Source organism: Zophobas morio, unplaced genomic scaffold (genome assembly GCF_036711695.1).
Source record: "Zophobas morio isolate AGI-343-1 ecotype UQ-CSIRO unplaced genomic scaffold, CSIRO_AGI_Zmor_V1 ptg000040l, whole genome shotgun sequence".
Taxonomy (NCBI): Eukaryota; Metazoa; Arthropoda; class Insecta; order Coleoptera; family Tenebrionidae; genus Zophobas; species Zophobas morio.
Window position 1 is genome coordinate 3,640,421 of NW_026972145.1, and position 22,694 is coordinate 3,663,114.

Genomic DNA, 22,694 nt, shown 5'->3' on the forward strand with positions numbered 1-22,694 from the left:
TCCTAAGTCAGCCACTCATTAAGTCCCAACTACCGGCCACTGCTTATGCCGTCTCCCTGAAGTCCCAATTCTTAGTGTCCCCAAAATGTTTCCAATTTTTATTAAAATCCTGGTCCTTCGCTCCATTGAGTGGTCCAGAAAGCGAACGATGTTTATGTCGGGCTTCTACAAGTACTTCTAGCCGTAAGCCAGCCACCCATTAAGTCCCGGGCCCCATCCACCTCTTATGCCGTCTCCCTAAAGTCCAAATTCTTAGTAAATTCTTAGTGTTTCGAAATATATCGAGATTCTTATTAAAATCCTGTTTCTCAACTCGTTCGAATGGTGCACAAAACCAACAATGTATATTTTCGGTTTCTACAAGTACTCTTTATCGAAGTCTACGCTTTATGTCGTTTCCCAGAAATCCAAATTCTTGTGTCCCGAAAAATGTCAAAATTCTTGTTAAAATTCTGGTCCTCCGCTTTTTCGACTGGTCCAAAAACCCAACAATGCATATGTCGGGCTTCTACAAGTAATTCTAGTCGTACGTCAGCCACTCATTAAGTCCCAACCACGGGCCACCTCTTATGCCGTCTCCCTGAAGTCCCAATTCTTAATGTCCCGAAATGTATCCATATTTTTATTAAAATCCTGGTCCTCCGCTCCTTCCAATGGTCCACAAAGACAACGATGTTTATGTCGGGCCTCCACAAGTACTTCTAGTCGTAAGTCAGCCACCCATTAAGTCTCGGGCTCCATCCACCCCTTATGCCGTCTCCCTAAAGTCCAAATTCTTGGTAAATTCTGTGATTTGAAATATATCGAGATTCTTATTAAAATCCTGTTTCTCTACTCCTTCGAATGGTCCGCAAAACCAATAATGTATATTTTCGGTTTCTACAACTACTTTTTATCGAAGTCCACCCTTTATGTCGTTTCCCAGAAATCCAAATTCTTGTGTCCCGAAAAATGTCAAAATTCTTATTAAAATTCTGGTCGTCCGCTTCTTCGACTGGTCCAAAAACCCAACAATGTATATGCCGGGCTTCTACAAGTAATTCTAGTCGTACGTCAGCCACTCATTAAGTCCCAACCACCGGCCACCGCTTATGCCGTCTCCCTGAAGTCCCAATTCTTAGAGTCCCGAAATGTATCCATATTTTTATTAAAATACTGGTCCTCCGCTCCTTCGAGTGGTCTAGAAAGCGAACGATGTTTATGTCGGGCTTCCACAAGTACTTGTAGTCGTAAGTCAGCCACCCATTAAGTCCCGGGCCCCATCCACCCCTTATGCCGTCTCCCTAAAGTCCAAATTCTTGGTAAATTCTGTGATTTAAAATATATCGAGATTCTTATTAAAATCCTGTTTCTCTACTCCTTCGAATGGTCCGCAAAACCAACAATGTATATTTTCGGTTTCTACAAGTACTTTTTATCGAAGTCTACGCTTTATGTCGTTTCCCAGAAATCCAAATTCTTGTGTCCCGAAAAATGTCAAAATTCTTGTTAAAATTCTGGTCCTCCGCTTTTTCGACTGGTCCAAAAACCCAACAATGTATATGCCGGGCTTCTACAAGTAATTCTAGTCGTACGTCAGCCACTCATTAAGTCCCAACCACGGGCCACCTCTTATGCCGTCTCCCTGAAGTCCCAATTCTTAATGTCCCGAAATGTATCCATATTTTTATTAAAATCCTGGTCCTCCGCTCCTTCCAATGGTCCACAAAGACAACGATGTTTATGTCGGGCTTCCACAAGTACTTTTAGTCGTAAGTCAGCCACCCATTAAGTCTCGGGCTCCATCCACCCCTTATGCCGTCTCCCTAAAGTCCAAATTCTTGGTAAATTCTGTGATTTGAAATATATCGAGATTCTTATTAAAATCCTGTTTCTCTACTCCTTCGAATGGTCCGCAAAACCAACAATGTATATTTTCGGTTTCTACAAGTACTCTTTATCGAAGTCTACGCTTTATGTCGTTTCCCAGAAATCCAAATTCTTGTGTCCCGAAAAATGTCAAAATTCTTGTTAAAATTCTGGTCCTCCGCTTTTTCGACTGGTCCAAAAACCCAACAATGTATATGTCGGGTTTCTACAAGTAATTCTAGTCGTACGTCAGCCATTCATTAAGTCCCAACTACCGGCCACCGCTTATGCCGTCTCCCTGAAGTCCCAATTCTTAGTGTTCCGAAATGTATCCATATTTTTATTAAAATCCTGGTCCTCTGCTCCTTCCAAGGGTCCACAAAGCCAACGATGCTTATGTCGGGCTTCCACAAGTACTTCTAGTCGTAAGTCAGCCACCCATTAAGTCTCGGCCTTCATCCACCCCTTATGCCGTCTCCCTAAAGTCCAAATTCTTGGTAAATTCTGTGATTTGAAATATATCGAGATTCTTATTAAAATCCTGTCTCTACTCCTTCGAATGGTCCGCATAACCAACAATGTATATTTTCGGTTTCTACAAGTACTTTTATCGAAGTCTACGCTTTATGTCGTTTCCCACAAATCCAAATTCTTGTGTCCCGAAAAATGTCAAAATTCTTGTTAAAATTCTGGTCCTCCGCTTTTTCGACTGGTCCAAAAACCCAACAATGCATATGTCGGGCTTCTACAAGTAATTCTAGTCGTACGTCAGCCACTCATTAAGTCCCAACTACCGGCCACCGCTTATGCCGTCTCCCTGAAGTCCCAATTCTTAGAGTCCCGAAATGTATCCATATTTTTATTAAAATCCTGGTCCTCCGCTCCTTCGAGTGGTCTAGAAAGCGAACGATGTTTATGTCGGGCTTCCACAAGTACTTGTAGTCGTAAGTCAGCCACCCATTAAGTCCCGGGCCCCATCCACCCCTTATGCCATCTCCCTAAAGTCCAAATTCTTGGTAAATTCTGTGATTTAAAATATATCGAGATTCTTATTAAAATCCTGTTTCTCTACTCCTTCGAATGGTCCGCAAAACCAACAATGTATATTTTCGGTTTCTACAAGTACTTTTTATCGAAGTCTACGCTTTAAGTCGTTTCCCAGAAATCCAAATTCTTGTGTCCCGAAAAATGTCAAAATTCTTATTAAAATTCTGGTCCTCCGCTTCTTCGACTGGTCCAAAAACCCAACAATGTATATGTCGGGCTTCCACAAGTAATTCTAGTCTTAAGTCAGCCACTCATTAAGTCCCAACTACCGGCCACTGCTTATGCCGTCTCCCTGAAGTCCCAATTCTTAGTGTCCCGAAATGTATCCATATTTTTATTAAAATCCTGGTCCTCCGCTCCAATGAGTGGTCCAGAAAGCCAACGATGTTTATGTCGGGCTTCGACAAGTACTTTTAGTCTTAAGCCAGCCACCCATTAAGTCCCGGGCTCCATCCACCCCTTATGCCGTCTCCCTAAAAAAAATATCGAGATTTTTATTAAAATCCTGTTTCTCTACTCCTTCGAATGGTGCACAACACCAATAAAGTATATATTCGGTTTCTACAACTACTTTTTATCGAAGTCCTCAGTCTTTATGCCGTTTCCCAGAAATCCAAGTTCTTGTGTCCCAAAAAACGTCAAAATTCTTATTAAAATTCTGGTCCTAGCCCCCCTTTCGAATGATTTAGGAGGGTAACAGTGGGTATTTTGCCTTCCGCAAGTACTTTTAATCACGAGTCGGCTACTCAGCAAGCCGCCGCGTCCGTCAATCCCTTATGCCGTCTCCCGGAAGTCCAGATTTTTAATGACCCAAAATATATAAAAGTTCCCGATAAAAAATCTGGTTTTCCTCTCACTTGTGAAGTCCAGAAAACCAACAATGTGTGTTTTCGGCTTCCGCAAGTACTTTTACTCATGAGTCAATCACTCAGCAAGCTCCCATCTCGGTCAACTCCTTATGCCGTCTCTTTGAAGTCCAACTTCCTAATGACCCGAAATATATCGAGATTCTTATAAAAATCCTGGTCCTCTGTTCCTTCGAAGGGTCCACAAATCCAACAATGTTTACGTGCGTCTTCCGCAGGTACTTCTTGTAGTAAGTCAACTTCTCACGAAGCCCTCGCCCCCACCCGTCCCTTATGCCGTCTCCCTGAAGTACAAATTTTTAGTGTCCCGAAAGATATCGAGATTTTTATTAAAATCGTGTTTCCCTGTTCTTGTGAATGAGCCAACAATGTATATTTTCGGCTTCCGCAAGTACCTTTAGTCGCAGGTCAACTACTCACGACGTGTCCATTACCTCCCACCCTTTATGCCGTCTCCCAGAAACCCAAATTCTTGTATCCCTAAAAATATCAAAAATTTGATAAAAGTCCTGGTCCTACGCCCCTTCCAGTGGTCCAGGAAGGCAACGATGCGTGGTTTCGGGTTCCGCAAGTACTTTTAGTCACAAGTCAGCTACTCACGAAGCCCGTGCATCCGCCAATACTTTATGCCGTCTCCTTGAAGTCCAAATTTTTGATGTCCCGAAATATATCGAGATTCTTACTCGTTCGCGAAGTCCAGAAAACCAACAATGTGTGTTTTCGGCTTCCGCAAGTACTTTTACTCGCGACTCAGTCATTCGACAAGCTCCCATCTACGTCAATCCCTTATGCCGTCTCCTTGAATTCCAAATTCCTAATAATTGAGATTCTTATAAAAATCCTGGTCCTCTGCTCCTTCGAAGGGTCGACAAATCCAACAATGTTTACGTGCGTCTTCTGCAGGTACTTCTTGTAGTAAGTCAACTTCTCACGAAGTCCTCGTCCCTACCCTTCCCTTATGCCGTCTCCCTGAAGTACAAATTTTTAGTGTCCCGAAAGATATCGAGATTTTTATTAAAATCGTGTTTCCCTGCTCTTTTGAGTGAGCCAACAATGTATATTTTCGGCTTCCGCAAGTACCTTTAGCCGCAAGTCAACTACTCACAAAGTGTCCATTACCTCCCATCCTTTATGCCGTATCCCAGAAACCAAAATTCTTGTATCCCAGAAGATATCAAAAATCTGATAAAAATCCTGGTCCTACGCCCCTTCGAGTGGTCCAAGAAGGCAACAATGGGTGTTTTCGGGTTCCGCAGGTACTGTTACTCGTAAGTCAGTTACTCATGAAGCCGGCGCCTCGGCCAATACCTTATGCCGTCTACTTGAAGCCCAAATTTTTGATGTCCCGAAATATATCGAGATCCTTACTAAAATCTAGGTCCTCCGCTCGTTCGCGAAGTCCAGAAAAACAACAGTGTGTTTTCGGCTTCCTCTGCTGCTGTCTCTCTGAATCCAGAATGACCCGAAATATATCGAGATTTTTAATAAAATCCTGATCCTCCGTTTCTTCGATTGGTCCACAAAGAAGACAATGTGTGTTTTCGGTTTCCGCTAGTACTTTTACTCGTAAGTCAGCCACTCAGCAAACTCTCACCCTTGTCTACTCCTTATGCCCTCTTCCTGAAGTCCAAATTCTTACTGACCCGAGACATATCAAGATTCCTATAAAAATCCCGTTCCTTTGCTCCTTCGAGTGGTCCAGAAAACTAGCAATTGATATTTTGGTTTCTGCAGGTACTTCTAGTTGTAAGTTAACCACTCACAAAGGCATCACTCCTGTTCATCCTTTATACCTTCTCCTTAAAATCCAAATTTTTAGTGACTTGAAATATATCAAAATTCTTATTAAAATCCTGGTCCTTCGCTCTTTGGAGTGGTCCAAGTAGCCAATAATGGGTGTAGTCACAAAGCTCTCGCTTCCACCTATACCCTATGCCGTTTCCCTGAAGTCCAAATTTTTAGTGTCCCGAAATATGTCGAGATTCTTGTTAAAAATCCTGTTCCTCTGCTCCTTCGAGTGGTCTAGAAAACTAGCAATGCAGATTTCGGCTTCTGCAGATACTTTGAGTCGTAAGTCAACTATTCACGAAACCCCCACCCCCACCTATCAGTTATGCCGTCTCCCTGAAGTCCAAATTCTTAGTGTCCCGAAAAATATCGAGACTCTTATCAAAATCCTGGTCCTCCGCTCCTTCGAGTGGTCCAGAAAGACGACAATGAATATTTTCGGCTTCCGCAAGTATTTCTAATCGTAAGTCAACCACTTACAAAGTGCCAGTATCCGCCCACTCCTTGTGCCGTCTCCCAGAAGTCCAGATTCTTGTGTCTCGAAAAATATCAATGTTCTCATTAAAATCCTGGTCCTTCGTTCCTTGGAGTGGTCCAAGTAGCCAATAATGGGTGTACTCACGAAGCTCTTGCTCCCGTCTATCCCCAATACCGTTTCCCTGAAGTCCAAATTTTTAGTGTCCCGAAATATGTCGAGATACTTGTTAAAAAGCCTGTTCCTCTGCTCCTTCGAGTGGTCCAGAAAACTAACAATGCAGACTTCGGCTTCTGCAGATACATTGAGTCGTAAGTCAACTATTCACGAAACCTCCACTCCTATTTATCAGTTATGCCGTCTCCTTGAAGTCCAAATTCTTAGTGTCCCGAAAAATACCGAGATTCTTATCAAAATTCTGGTCCTCCGCTCCTTCGAGGGGTCCAGAAAGACAACAATGAATATTTTCGGCTTCCACAAGTATTTCTAATCTTAAGTCAACCACTTACAAAGTTCCAATAACCGCCCAAACCTTATGCCGTCTCCCAGAAGTCCAGATTCTTGTGTATCGAAAAATATCAAAGTTTCTCATTAAAATCTTGGTTCTTCGTCCTTCTAGTGGTCCAGGTAGCCAACAATGGGTGTTTTTGATTTCTGCATGTACCTTTGGTCGCAAGGCAGCTACTCACGATGCTTTCGCTCCAATAAGGTTTCTCCTAAGTCCAAATTTGTGTGTCCCTAAAAATATCGTATTATAATCCTGGTCCTTCGCTATTTCGAGTGGTCCAGAAAGACAACAATGTTTGTGTATGGTGTCTGCAGGTACTTTCAGTCGTAAGTTAGTCATTCACAAAGCCTCCACCCCCATCCACTCGTTATGCCGTCTCCATGAAGTCCAAATTATTAGTGTCCCGAAAAATATAGAGATTCTTATTAAAATCCTAGTCCTCCCCTCTTTTGAGTGGTCCAGAAAGACAGCAATGAATATTTTCGGCTTTTGCAAGTACTGCTAATCGTAATTCAAGCATTCACAAAGTTCCCACCCCCGCCCACCCTTTGTGCCGTCTCCCAAAAGTCTAAATTTTTGTGTCCCTAAAAATATGGTATTAAAACACTTGTCCTTCGCCCTTTTGAGTGGTCCAGGTAGTCAATAATGGGTGTTTTCGGCTTTTGTAAGTACTTTTAGTTGTAAGTCAGCCAATTTCAATTTTGGTCTCATTTACACCGTCCCTCTGAAGTCCAAATTCGTAATGTCCCGAAATTGAACGGGATTCTTATTAAAATCCTGGTCCTCCGCTATTTCGGGTGGTCCAGAAAGGCAACAATGTTTGTGTGTGGTGTCTGCAGGTACTTTCAGTCGTAAGTCAGCCACTCACGAAGCTCTCACCTCCACCCACCCGTTATGCCGTCTCCATGAAGTCCAAATTCTTAGTGTCCTGAAAAATATCGAGATCCTTATTAAAATCCTGGTCCTCCGCTACTTCGAGTGGTCCAGAAAGACAACAATGTATGTTTTCAGCTTCCGCAGGTAGTGCTAATCGTAATTCAAGCATTCACAAAGTTCCCACCCCCCTCACCCTTTATGCCGTCTCCCAAAAGTCTAAATTTTTGTGTCCCTAAAAATATGGTATTAAAATCCTGGTCCTTCGCCCTTTTGAATACTCCAGGTAGTCAACAATGGGTGTTTTCGGCTTCTGTAGGTACTTTTAGTCGTAAGTCATCCACTTTCAACTTCGTCCGCCTTTTACATCGTCCCTTTGAAATCCAAATTCGTAATGTCCCGAAATTTAACGGGATTCTTATTAAAATCCTGGTCCTTCGCTCCTTTAAGTGGTCCAGAAAGACAACAATGTTTGTGTGCAGTGTCTACAGGTACTTTCAGTCGTAAGTCAGCCACTCACGAAGTTGCTATTTCCATCCACCCCTTATGCCGTCTCCCTGAAGTCCAAATTCTTAGTGTCCCGAAAAATATCGAGATCTTTATTAAAATCCTGGTCCTCCGGTCCTTCGAGTGGTCCAGAAAGACAACAATGTATGTTTTCAGCTTCCGCAGGTAGTGCTAATCGTAATTCAAGCATTCACAAAGTTCCCACCCCCCTCACCCTTTATGCCGTCTCCCAAAAGTCTAAATTTTTGTGTCCCTAAAAATATGGTATTAAAATCCTGGTCCTTCGCCCTTTTGAATAGTCCAGGTAGTCAACAATGGGTGTTTTCGGCTTCTGTAGGTACTTTTAGTCGTAAGTCATCCACTTTCAACTTCGTCCGCCTTTTACATCGTCCCTTTGAAATCCAAATTCGTAATGTCCCGAAATTTAACGGGATTCTTATTAAAATCCTGGTCCTTCGCTCCTTTAAGTGGTCCAGAAAGACAACAATGTTTGTGTGCAGTGTCTACAGGTACTTTCAGTCGTAAGTCAGCCACTCACGAAGTTGCTATTTCCACCCTCCCCTTATGCCGTCTCCCTGAAGTCTAAATTCTTAGTGCACCGAAAAATATCGAGATCTTTATTAAAATCCTGGTCCTCCGCTCCTTCGAGTGGTCCAGAAAGACAACAATGAATGTTTCGGCTTCCGCAAGTACTGCTAATCGTAATTCAAGCATTCACAAAGTTCCCACCCCCGCCCACCCTTTATGCCATCTCCCAAAAGTCCGAATTCCTGTGTTCCTAAAAATATCGTACTAAAATACTGGTCCTTCACCCTTTTGAGTGGTCCAGGTAGTCAACAATGGGTGTTTTCGGCTTCTGTAAGTACTGTTAGTCGTAAGTCAGCCACTTTCAACTTCGTCCGCCTTTTACATCGTCCCTTTGAAATCCAAATTCGTAATGTCCCGAAATTTAACGGGATTCTTATTAAAATCCTGGTCCTTCGCTCGTTTAAGTGGTCCAGAAAGACAACAATGTTTGTGTGCAGTGTCTACAGGTACTTTCAGTCGTAAGTCAGCCACTCATGAAGTTGCTATTTCCATCCACCCCTTATGCCGTCTCCCTGAAGTCCAAATTCTTAGTGTCCCGAAAAATATCGAGATCCTTATTAAAATTCTGGTCGTTCGCTCCTTCGAGTGGTCCAGAAAGACAACAATGAATGTTTTCGGCTTCCGCAAGTACTGCTAATCGTAATTCAAGCATTCACAAAGTTCCCACCCCCGCCCACCCTTTATGCCGTCTCCCAAAAGTCCGAATTCCTGTGTTCCTAAAAATATCGTACTAAAATACTGGTCCTTCACACTTTTGAGTGGTCCAGGTAGTCAACAATGGGTGTTTTCGGCTTCTGTAAGTATTGTTAGTCGTAAGTCAGCCACTTTCAACTTCGTCCGCCTTTGACATCGTCCCTTTGAAATCCAAATTCGTAATGTCCCGAAATTTAACGGGATTCTTATTAAAATCCTGGTCCTTCGCTCCTTTAAGTGGTCCAGAAAGACAACAATGTTTGTGTGCAGTGTCTACAGGTACTTTCAGTCGTAAGTCAGCCACTCACGAAGTTGCTATTTCCATCCACCCCTTATGCCGTCTCCCTGAAGTCCAAATTCTTAGTGTCCCGAAAAATATCGAGATCCTTATTAAAATTCTGGTCCTCCGCTCCTTCGAGAGGTCCAGAAAGACAACAATGAATGTTTTGGGCTTCCGCAAGTACTGTTCATCGTAATTCAACCATTCACAAAGTTCCCACCCCCCGCCCACTCTTTATGCCGTCTCCCAAAAGTCCAAATTCTTGTGTCCCTAAAAATATCGTCTTAAAATCCTGGTCCTTCGCTCTTTTGAGTAGTCCAGGTAGTCAACAATGGGTGTTTTCGTGTTCCGCAAGTACTTTTAATCGCAAGTCAGCTACTTTCAACTTCGTCCGCCTTTTACACCGTCCCTGTGAAATTCAAATTCTTAGTGTCCCGAAATCTAACGAGATTCTTATTAAAATCCTGGTGGTCCGCTATTTCGAGTGGTGCAGAAAGACAATAATGTTTGTGCGTCGTGTCTGCAGGTACTTCCAGTCGTAAGTCAGCCACTCACGAAACCGCTGTTTCCACCCACCCCTTATGCCGTCTCCCTGAATTCCAAATTCTTAGTGTCCCGAAAAATATCGAGATCCTTATAAAATCTTGGTCCTCCGCTCTTTCGAATGTTACAGAAAAATAACAATGGATGTTTTCAGCTTCCGCGAGTACTGCTCATCGTAATTCAACCACTCACAAAGTTCCCACCCCGCCCACCCTTTATGCGGTCTCCCAAAACTCTAGATTCTTGTGTCCCTAAAAATATGGTATTAAAATCCTGGTCCTTCGCTATTTCGAGTGGTCCGGAAAGACAACAATGTTTGTGTGTGGTGTCTGCAGGTACTTTCAATCGTAAGTCAGTCACTCACGAAGCCCCCACCCCCACCCACCCCTTATGCCGTCCAAATTTGTAGAGTCCCGAAAAATCTCGAGATTCTTATTAAAATCTTGGTCCTTGGCTCCTTCGAGTGCTCCAGAAAACCAACAACGGTTGTTTTCGGCTTCCGCAAGTAATTTTAGTTGCAAGTCAGCTACTCATGAAGCTGCCGTCTCTCCCCGCCGCTTATGCCGTCTCCCCGAAGTTCCAATTCCTGCTGTCCCTCAACATATCCAAATTCCTTGCAGCTCCGTCTAGACGTCTCTTTAAAAATTCACCCGAAGCATCAGCCAACTCTCGTAATCTATTTATCGATTCGACCCCGGCCGCCCCTTCGCCGCCCCCACGATAACCCCATCCGTTCGCCTTATCTCGTATGCGTTTTTTCCTCCGCCAGCGCCGTTGCACAATTAGCATCTAAACTGTCTCAACTGCAGGGACCCGGCGCGTTGCCACCCCCGTGACGCCGCACCCGCCCTCGTGGGGGCTGGGGACGACGACGCTCAGCGGCATCACCGACGCCCGGCCCAGGATGTTGACCGACGGGATCGATTCCGACTGGAGCGGGCTGCACACGACGGACAGGAACTACCTGAACGGACACAACCAGGAGGGGCAGGTGGACATGCTGGACATCCCGGGCAAGGGGAGGTGTTCGGTGTACATCGCCAGGTAAATAAGACAGGTGACGGCGCTAACTCGGGTTTGGTATTTGCCCCGATTAGGTTCTATTTATAACAAGCAAATCGAACAAAACCCCACTATTAACACAAAGGACAGCCCTTTTTATACTCGGGCTCCCAAATGAAAATCCGATAATTGATTTCTCGTTGGGTCGCCGTGTTACCGATAACCCTCGTAAGAGCTTCCTATTGACACAGTCTGCAACCTAGATTCTCCTACGAGCCGGAGCCGGACGCCGAGGAGGAGCTCAACATCCAAGCGGGGGACTACCTCCTGGTGTGGGGGGACCCGGTGGGGCCCGGGGGGTACCTGGACGCCGAGCTGCTGGACGGGCGGCGCGGGTTGGTCCCCTCGCACTTCGTGCAGCGGCTGATCGGGGACGACCTCCTGGAGTTCCACCAGGCGGTCTTGAGCACGCTGCGCGAAGAGGAGATCAACCAGGAGAACTTCGCCGCGGACGTGCAGAGGCTGAACGAGATGGCGGAGATGTCGGAGACGCACGAGGAGGACGGACCTGAAGGTGAGGAAGGTAGGCTTTGCATGGTAGAAGTGTAGAGTAGGCTGTGGCCCATATAGTCAAAGGTAAATCTAGTCAGCTCGAGGTTAAATGCAATTAGAGATTAGAGTTGATGATGTAGAGGTTCTAGGTTAGAGGAGGTAGAGTTTTAGAGGGGTAGGGGTGGGTAGCGGATGATTGATTGCATTTAATTGATTAGACGGTTTGTAGAGAGCGGTTTAAGGCGACTGATTGAGTTTGGGGATGATCGCGAACATGATCAGTCGCCTTAAGTTTTGACTTTAACTATAGCAGTTATTCTTTCGTGGCAATTAGTGCTGAAGGAGTAGAATCGTTACAATGTAGATGCAAGAGCTTGGCAAAGGACTTAGGCGACAGGTGAATTCGGGGACCCTTCTTAAGGTTTTTCGAAGGTGACTCCAGGTACTAAAATTGTAGTCCTAGTTGGCGTTGTCCACTTAAGGTGGAACGCTAGACGACGAACGAGTCGTTTATCCCCTTCCAAAAAATTGATGACGTCATCTCAAAATTTTGCCGAATATATTCTATAATTGTGGTTTATGAATGCACTCATAGATTTCAGAATTACTTATACATGCTGACTCAAAAAAATTAATGAATGTTAGTTAAAATCAAGAATGACTCACTCCATTTTCCCGAAAGTTTGGGAAAATATTACTTATTTTGATGACGTCATCACAAAATTTAAAATTTGCCTTAAAATTATATACATATCGTTATTCTAACTTTTAAACTTTTTCTTCGATTTTAAAATGTTTTTATAATACAGTTTCCGTTTTTTTATTTTGTTTAATTTGTCAATATATCGACTTCCAAATTTTTCAGTTTTTCGATTTGCAATTTTTCAACTTTCGATTTTTCAGTCTCAAATTTTAAGTTTTCGATTTTTCAATTTTTCATTTTCTCGCTTTTTTCGATTTTATAATTTTTCGTTTATTCAATTTTTCAAATTTTCATTTTTGATTATTCAGTTCCTGGATTTTCGAATTTTTGAATTTCTCAGATTTGCAATTTTTGGATTTCTGAATTATCCGATTTTTTGTTTCTACAATATTTGGTTTTTTCGATTTTTCAGTTTCTTAATTTTTAATTTTTCGTTTCCTCAATTTTTGAAGTTCATGATTTTTGTTTTCCATTTTTTCGATTTTTTAATTTTCATTTTCACGATTTTATGTGATAATTTTTCGTTTTTCCATTTCCTTTATTTTTTCAATGTTTCTTCGATTTTATAATTTTTCGTTTTTCTCAACTATCGGATTTTCCGATCTTTAATTTTTTAATATTTCTTGTTTTAGAATATGTATTTGTTTTTTTTTATTTTGCACTTTTTCGATTTTCCCGAGTTTCCCAATTTTTAATTTTTCAATTTTTCATTTTCCCGATTTTTGAATTTTCATTTTCTCAATTTTATATAATAATTTTTTGCTTTTTCATTTATTCTATTTTTCAATGTTTCTTTCGATTTCTCGTTTATTCAATTTTTCAAAATTTCAATCTTGAATTTTTCAGTTCCTCGATTTTCGAATTTTTTGCAATTTTTGGATTTCGGAATTATCCGATTTTTGTTTCTACAACATTTGGTTTTTTCGATTGTTCAGTTTCTCAATTTTTAATTTTTATTTTCTCGATTTTATGTAATAATTTTTGTTTTTCCATCTGGTTTTCTCGATTTTGCACTTTTTCGATTTTTCAATTTTTTCTTCATGATTTTAATTTTTCATTTTCCCGATTTTTTAATTTTCATTTTCTCGATTTTATATCATAATTTTTCGGTTTTTCATTTATTTTATTTTTCCAATGTCTTTGGATTTTATAATTTTTCGTTTATTCAATTTTTCAAATTTTCAATCTTCGATTTTTCAGTTTTGCAATTTTTGGATTTCTCAACAAAACAAACGATTTTCCGATTTCTTTAATTTTCAATATTTCGATTTTACAATATTTTGTTTTTTCGATTTTTAAGTTTTTGAATTTTTAATCTTCGAATTTTTCAATTTATCGTCTTCTCAGTTTTTTAAGTTCTTGAGGTTTATTTTTCATTTTCCTGATTTTTTAATTTTCATTTTCTCGATTTTGTATCACAATATTTTGTCTTTTCATTTTCTTAATTTTTATCAATGTTTCTTTCGATTTTATCATTTTTCGTTTATTCAATTCAGCAAATATTTAATCTTTGATATGATATATGATTTTCCGATTTCTTTAATTTTCAATATTTCGATTTTACAATATTTCGTTTATTTGATTTTTAAATTTCTCAATAATCAATGTTTCGATTTTTCAATTTTTCTTTTCTTCATTTTTCAAGTTATTGATTTCCAATTTTTAGATTTTTCAAAATTTTCATTTTATAATTTTTGAATTTCTCAGATTTGAAATTTTTGGATTCCTCAATTATCAATTTTTAAATTTCAGTATTTAATCTTTTGGCTTTTCAATTTTTCTTTTCTTCAATTTTTCAACTCGAACAATTGCATGTTGTAAAATCGAAGAAAAAAAATATGAAAAACTGAAAATTTGTAAAAATAAAGAAATTAAAAACCTAAACAAAAAATTTCAAATTGTAAATTTAAAGAAGTGAAAAATTAAAAAAACGAAAAATTGAAAAAACAAAAAATTATAAAATCGAAACATTGAAAACTCGAAAAACTAACAAAACAAAAAAAAAAGAAAAATTCAAGAATTCTATAGGGGTTATCGGAAAATAAAAATTGCAAACATTTTTGATAATTTTGCTGTTTTATAATTTATTTTTCAATTTTTCTTTTGTTCAATTTTTCAAGATCTGGATTTCCAAGTTTTAAATTTTTTCAAAATTTTCATTTTATAATTTTTCGTTTTTTCATTTCCTTCGATTTCATAATTTTTCGTTTATTCAATTTTTCAAATATTCAATGTTTGATTTTTCAATTCCTCGATTTTCCAAATTTTGATTTTTTCAATTTAGCAATTTTTGAATTTCTCAATTATCCGATTATCCGATTTTTAATTTTTTGGTATTTCTTTTTTACACTTTTTCGATTTTTCATTTTATTAATTTTGAATTTTCCGGTTCCTGAATTTTTCAATTTCTCGATTTTCGAATTTTTGAATTTTTCAGTTTTGCAATTTTTGGATTTCTCAATTATCAGATTTTTCGATTTGTTTAATTTTTAATACATATTTCGATTTTATATTTCGTTCATCGATTTTTAAATTTCAGTATTTATTTTTTTGGTTTTTCAATTTTTCTTTTCTCGAAAAATTACAAATCGAAAAACTGAAAAAACAAAAAAAAATAAAGAATTGTATACAGGTTATCAGAAAATAAAAAAAGCAAACATTTTTGATAATTTTTGCTGTTTTATTTTTTTTCTCTATTTTTCTTTTGTTCAATTTTTAAAGCTCTGGATTGCCAATTTTTAAATTTTCCAAAATTTTCATTTTATATTTTTTCATTTTTTATTTCCTTTATATTTTCAACGTTTCCTTCGATTTTATATTTTCTTAAATTTTAAATTTTTGATTTTTCAGTTCCTTGGTTTTCCAATTTTTATTTTTTCAATTTTTCGTTTTTACAATAATTGTGTTTTTCGATTTTGTACTTTTTCGTTTTCTCAATTTTTTAAATTTTTTCTTAAATTTTTCAGTTTTACAATTTTTGTATTTCTCAATCATCCGGTTTTCCGATGTTCAATTTTTCAGTTTTTCGTTTCCTCAATTTCTCAAATTTTTAAGTTTTTCAATTTTTGTATTTCTTAATTTTCCGATTTTCCGATGTTTAATTTTTCGATATTTCGTTTTTACAATATTTGTTTTCTTCGATTTTTCAATTTTTCGTTTCCTCAATTTTTGAAATTCTTTCTTAAATTTTTCAGTTTTACAACTTTTTTATTTCTCAATTTTCCGAATTTTTCAATATTTCGTTTTTACAATATTTGTTTCTTTCGATTTTGCATTTTTTTGATTTAGTCGTTTTTCAATTTTTCAATTTATCGTTCCCTCAATTTTTTAGGTTCATGATTTTAATTTTTCATTTTCCCGGTTTTATATCATAATTATTCCTCATTTCCTTTATTCTTTAAACGTTTCTTTCGATTTTATAATCTCTCGTTTATTCCATTTTTAAAATTTTCAATCTTTAATTTTTTAATTTCTCGATTTTCGAATTTTTGAATTTTTCAGTTTTGCAATTTTTGCATTTCTCAATTATACCAATTTTTCAATTTCTTTAATTTCCAATATTTTTAAATTTCAGTATTTAATCTTTTGATTTTTCAAGTTCTCGATTTCCAATTGTTAGAATTTTCAAAATTTTCATTTTATACTTTTTCGTTTTTTATTTCCTTTATTTTTTCAACGTTTCTTTGGATTTTATAGTTTTTCGTTTATTCAATTTTTAAATTTTTCAAAATTTGCATTTTACACTTTTTCGTTTTTTCATTTCCTTTATTTTTTTCAACGTTTCTTCCGATTTTATAATTTTTCTTTTATTCAAATTTTCAATATCTGATTTTTCAATTCTTCGGTTTTCCAATTTTTAATTTTTCTAGTTTAGCAAATTTTTGCATTTCTCAATTATCCGATTTTCCATTTTCCAGTATTTCATTTTTACAATTTTTGTTTTTTTCGATTTTGCAATTTTTAGATTTTTCAGTTTCTTAATTTTTAATTTTTCGATTTTTTATTTTTTGTTTCTTGAATTTTTCAACTTCATAATTTTAATTTTTTATTTTCTAGATTTTATATAATTTTCTTTTTTTCAATTTTTGGATTTTTCAGTTATCCGATTTTTCAATTTCTTTAAGTTTTAATATTTCGATTGTTCAATTTTTCTTTTCTTCAATTTTTCAAGATCTGGATTTCCAATTTTTAAATTTTTCAAAATTTTCATTTTATACTTTTTCGTTTTTTCATTTACTCATTTCTTCGACGTTTCTTTCGATTTTTGTATGTTCATTCTTTGATTTTTCAATTCTTCGTTCGAATTTTTGAACGTTTCAAGTTTTTCTAATTTTTAGAGTTCTCAATTATCCCCGACTTTGCGATTTCTTTAATTTTCAATATTTCGATTACGCAATATTTCGTTTTTTCTATTTTGCACTTTTTTGATTTTTAAATTCCTCAATACCTATTTTAATCTTTCGATTTTTTAATTTTTCCTTCTTCAATTTTTCAAGTTCTTGACTTCCAATTTTAGTGACTTCCTATTTTAGATTTTCCGAAATTTTCATTTTAAACTTTTTCATTTTTCAGTTTAACAATTTTGCAATTTTTCCATGTTTTGATTCGAAAAGCAGAAAAATTAAAAATCTAAAAAGTAAAAAAACCTAAAAAATTGAAAAATTAAATATCTCAAAAAACGAAAAATTGCAAAATCAAAAATTGTCACTGAGGAAACGAAAGGTCGAAATATTGATATTTTAAAAATCAAGGAACTTAAAAATAGAAAAAAGTTAATTGAAAAATCCAAAGACTGAAAAGTTAAAAATTGAAATCTCGTTAAATTCTAAATCAAAAAAATGGTAGATTTTCCATTTTTTTTTCTATTTTTGTTTTGCTCAATTTTTCAACATCTGGATTTCCCATTTTAAAATTTTTTATTTTATATTTTTTCGTTTTTTCAATTTGTCAAATTTTCGATCGTTGACTTTTCAATTCCTTCGTTTTCAAATTTGTAATTTTTTTAATTTTGCAATTTTTCGATTTTTCAGTTCCTCAATTTTTACTTTTTCGATTTTTCATATTTTTCACTTTTTCAAGTTCATGATCTTATTTTTTCAGTTTCCCATTTTTTTTTCAGTTTCTCGATTTTATATCATAATTCCTCGTTTTTCATTTCCTTTATTTTTTCAACGTTTCTTTCGATTTTATAATTTTTTAAATTTTCAATCTTTGATTTTCAGTTCCTTGGTTTTCCAATTTCTAATTTTTCAATAATTGTGTTTTCCGATTTTGTACTTTTTCGATTTTTCAGTCTTTCGTTTCCTCAGTTTTTCAAATTCTTCCTTAAATTTTCCAGTTTTACATTTGTATTTCTCAGTTATCCGATTTTTCGATTTCTTTAATTTTCAATATTTCGATTTTAGAATATTTCGTTTTTCGATTTTTAATTTTAGTATTTAATCTTTCGATTTTTCAATTTTTCTTTTCTTCAATTTTACATGATCAGGATTTCCAATTTTTAAATTTTTCAAAATTTCCATTTTATACTTTTTCGTTTTTTCATTTCCTTTACTTTTTCAACGTTTCTTTCGATTTTATAATTTTTCGTTTATTCAATTTTTCCTGTTTCTCAATTTTTCATTTTTCGATTTTCCAATTATTCGTTTCCTCAGTTTTTTATATTCATGATTTTCATTTTCCGGATTTTTTAATTTTCATTTTCTCGATTTGTCATAATTTTTCGTTTTTCATTTCCTTTATTTTGTCCACGTTTCTTTCGATTTAGAATTTTTCATTTATTCAATTTTGAAAATTTTCAATTTTTGATTTTTCAATTCTTCGAAATTCGAATTTTTGAATTTTTCAAATCTTTCTAATTTTTAGATTTCTCAATTATCCGACTTTCGGATTACTTTTATTTTCAACATTTCGATTTTGCACTGTTTTGAATTTTACTTTTTATTTCTTTAATTTTTCAAGTTCTTTACTTCCCATTTTTAGATTTTTCGAAACTTTCATTTTAACCTTTTTCGTTTTTTCATTTTTGATTTTTCAGTTTAACACTTTTGGAATTTTTCCATTTTTTTATTCGAAAAGCTGATAGATTGAAAAATCAAAAACCGAATAAGTAAAAAGTCGGAAAAAATTGTAAATCGAAGCACTGAAGAAACGATAAACCGAAACATTGATAAATTAAAAATCAAGAAACGAAAAATGATAGAATCGTAGAATTCGTAAATTCAAAAAACTGTATACCGAGAGCAAAACCTAAAAACTGAAACACCCAAAAGTGGGAAAATCGGAAAAAATTGAAAAATTGAAAATTGAAGAAACGCAAAAACAAAAAATTATAAAATTGGAACATTGAAAAATCGAATAAAGAATAAAGAAAATAAAAAACCGAAACGACAAAGTACAAATCGAAAAATTGAAGAATTGAAAGATTTAACTCAAAAATTTATCATTTTTCAAAGAAGTAGAATTTGTTGGGCTGCACTTCACTGAGGGAAGTTCTGTCGAAATAAACTTTATTGACTTCATATTAATAATTTTCTAGATACTAGTTTTTTCCACATATGTATCAAACTGCATGGACTAGAAATATTAACAATTATATTACTCCAAGTCTACCAGTTTCTAATACAATAATCGGCACAATAGTGCTTCCAAAGAAGAGTCCTTAGAAATCCTCAAAAATAGCCTACCTGTCGCCTCAATTTTTAGCATTACCATTAGTAAAAGCTCTGATAGGTACATCCTCATGCCAAAGAGTGTAACTATCGCCACCTAGACGCTAACGCTTCTCAAACCAGCTAAATTTAGCGCTTTCGCTTTGGAACCTAGAAACGCTTAGATGCACTGAATGTTCAAATTCTGCTTGCCTTTAGCGCACTGCTATTTCCTCCTTCCATTTTCCCCTTCCCTCCTAACAACCCCCGCCGCAGCCAGTGTTCTCCCTCTTTCTCTCTCTCTCTTTCTCTTTCTGTGTCACTCTTCATCGCCGCCTCCCGACTCGTCACGAGCTGGCTAATTACCTTCGGGACTGGGTAAACCTGCACAATCTAGCTTTTAGAACTGACACAGAATGATCTACAGCTGACCTATTCTTCTCGGTGTTAGTTCCGGCCCCGCGGCAGCTCACCCTCGAGCGCCAGCTCAACAAGAGCGTCCTCATCAGCTGGACGACCCCCGACGTGGGCCCCGGCAACCACATCGAGAGCTACCACGTGTACGTGGACGGCGTGCTCAAGACGACGATCAAGGCGACCGAGCGGACGCGCGCGCTCGTCGAGGGCGTGGAGAGCAACCGGGTAAATCTCGTAAGCCGGCAAAGCGTGCCAGAGTTAACGCCGCCAACTCGACAGCCGCACCGCATCAGCGTGCGCTCGGTGACGGCGAACCGGCGCACCTCGAGGGACGCCGCCTGCACGATGATCATCGGCCGGGACACGCACCAGCTGGGGCCGAGCGCGGTGCGGGCCTCCAACATCACCTCGACGTCGGCGGTGATCAGCTGGCTGCCGGCCAACTCGAACCACCAGCACGTGGTCTGCGTCAACAACGTGGAGGTGCGGACGGTCAAGCCGGGGGTGTACAGGCACACGATCACGGGGCTGGCGCCGAACACGCAGTACAGGGTGACGGTGAGGGCGAAGCACCACAGGGCGGCGCAGAACGTGGCCAATCTGGCGGAGGACCTGCCGATGCCGGCGGCGGCGCACACGGACTTCCGGACGCTGCCGAAGGGGCTGCCGGACCCGCCGAGCGACATTCTGGTGGAACCAGGTAAGCACATCTGAGTTTTGAAGTTTTTAGTTTGTCGGTCCTTATTTTGGACTTCGGGTCCAAAATGCCAAAAGTTTGTGCAAGTGTTCACAGCTAGATAAAAAAGTAGTCTAAAAAGGTAAATAAGGTATCTTTGTGGCGGCACAATAACATGTTGGTAAGCGTAGAAAGATAAGCCGCTCTGTAGTCTAGTGGTAAAGGCACTCACCCGGCAATATTTTTCTTCGCTTACTATGAATTAATTTTGTTGTTTGGGTCGCCTGTGAAACGAAGTTTTCGATAAGTCAGCATATTGGGACAAGCCTTCACAAAAATAAGCTGAAGAATTCTATTAATTCGAAGTCACAAAGTCGACTCGCACAATTTTTCTCTAACACCCAGAAGATGACAGATCAACAAGAATATTGTTTCGAATTGTGTGAAGCCTTCCTCAGTGTCGATATTCCTTTATCAAAACTGGATAACTCCAAGCTACGATCATTTCCCGATGAGAGTGGCTTAAGCAAAAAAAAAGAATAAATTAATAATAAAAATAAATGTAATAAATTTTAATCAATATTAAAAATATTAATCTCTAAATTGTCAAAACCCGAACATCCCCAAATCCTCAAGATACCAAAATTCCCAAATCCTCAAAACACTAAAATCTTCAAATTCTCAAAACACCAAAATCCTGAAATCATCAAACTCTTCAAATCGTATAAATCCATAAATTCTGAAATTCCCCAAATCCTGGAAACACCTAAATCTTGAAAACCTCAAATTCTAATAACACCATAACCCTCAAATCCGCAAAATAACAAAATCCCCAATTCCTTAAAACAAAAAAATCCCCATTGTGAACATTTTCACATCCTCAACATATCACAATCCTCAAATCGTCACAACATCAAAATACCCCAATCCCCAAAACATTAAAATCCTCAAAAACCTCATAACTTCAAAGTACTCAAAACCTCAAACACCAAAATCTACAAAACCTTAAAACATCAAAATTCACAAATTCTCAAAACACCAAAAAATCCCCAAATCATCAAATTATCATAATTTTCTAATCGTCAAAAAGCCTACATCCTAAAAATCCCCAAGACCTCGAATTATCTGAATTCACAAAACATTCAAATTCTCAAAACATCAAAATCTTCGAAAATCTCAAAACACTAAAATACTCAAATACTGAAAACACCAAAATTTCCAAAACTTAAAAACACGAAAATCCTCAAATTTTCAAAACATCTAAATCCTCAGAACTTCAAAACACCAATTTCTTCAAATCCTCATAAGACCAAAATCCCCAAATTCTCAAAACACCGAACAATCCCCGAATCTTCAAAACACCAAAATCCTTAAATACTCAAAACAGCAAAATCCCCAAGTCCCCAAAACATCAAAACACCAAAATTCCCCAAAAACCTCAAAACACCAAAATTTCCAAATCCCCGTAACACCAAAATTTTTAAATCCTCAAAGCATCACAATTGTCAAAACTTCAAAATCCCCAAATCGTCAAAATAGTAAAATCCCTAGATCATCAAAATATCTAAATCCTCAAAAGATCAAAATCTACTAATCGTCAAAATCCTCAAAATTTCCAAATCCTCGAAATACCTAAATCCTTAAATCCTCAACATATCACAATCTTCAAATCGTCACAATATCATCACAATATCAAAATCCCCAAATCCTCTAAACATTAAAATCCTCAAAAACCTCGAAACACCAAAATACTCAAAATCCCCAAAATCTCGAATCGTCTGAATCCTGAAATTCCCAAAAGATTAAAATCCTCAAAAATCTCAAAACAGCAAAATACTCAAATCCTAAAAATATCAAAATTCCCAAAATCTCAAAACATCAAAATCCCCAAATCCTCAAAACACCAAAAACCCCAAATATTCGAAACACCAAAATCCTCAAATCCTTAAAACATCTAAATCCTCAGAAGCTCAAAACACTAAAATCCCCAAGTTCTCAAAACACCAAAAAATCCCCAAATCTTCAAACATCTTCTAATCGTCAAAATCCCTAAATTTTCAAAATCCCCAAAATCTCGAATCGTCTGAATCCTGAAATTCCCCAAAGATTAAAATCCTCAAAAATCTCAAAACAGCAAAATACTCAAATCCTAAAAATACCAAAATTTCCAAAATCTCAAAACATCAAAATACCCAAATCCTCAAGACACCAAAATCCTTAAATCCTCAAAACAACAAAATCCCCAAATCCTTAAACACCAAATTTCTCAAATCCTCTTAACACCAAAATCCCCAAATCCTCAAAACACCGAAGAATCCCCGAATCTTCAAAACACCAAAATCCTCAAATACTCAAAACAGCAAAATCCCCAAGTCCCCAAAACATCAAAACGCCAAAATCCCCCAAAAACCTCAAAACACCAAAATTTCCAAATCTCCGTAACATCAAGATTTTCAAATCCTAAACCATCACAACTGACAAAACTTCAAAATCCCCAAATCGTCAAAATAGTAAAATCCCCAGATCATTAAAACATCTAAATTCTCAAAAGATCAAAATCTACTAATCGTCAAAATCCTCAAAATTTCCAAATCCTCAAATCCTCAACATATTACAATCTTCAAATCATCACAATATCAAAGTCCCCAAATCCTCTAAACATTAAAACTTTCAAAAAC

The 22,694-nt window shown here is 37.1% G+C and overlaps 1 protein-coding gene across 9 annotated transcripts in view; it reads left to right on the forward strand.

Annotated features, from left to right (window-relative positions):
* Nucleotides 1-22,694, forward strand: part of Rbp (RIM-binding protein) — a 76,606-nt gene that overhangs the window by 18,970 nt on the left and 34,942 nt on the right. For 5 of the 9 annotated variants that reach the window (XM_064070893.1, XM_064070896.1, XM_064070901.1 and 2 more), the window contains exons 5-7: nt 10,826-11,060; nt 11,282-11,601; nt 19,351-20,040. In XM_064070893.1, coding sequence (XP_063926963.1) covers nt 10,826-11,060; nt 11,282-11,601; nt 19,351-20,040 — 1,245 coding nt within the window. The remainder of the gene's footprint in view (nt 1-10,825; nt 11,061-11,281; nt 11,602-19,350; nt 20,041-22,694) is intronic. The other 4 variants (XM_064070899.1, XM_064070897.1, XM_064070895.1 and 1 more) reach the window with 4 other exon arrangements.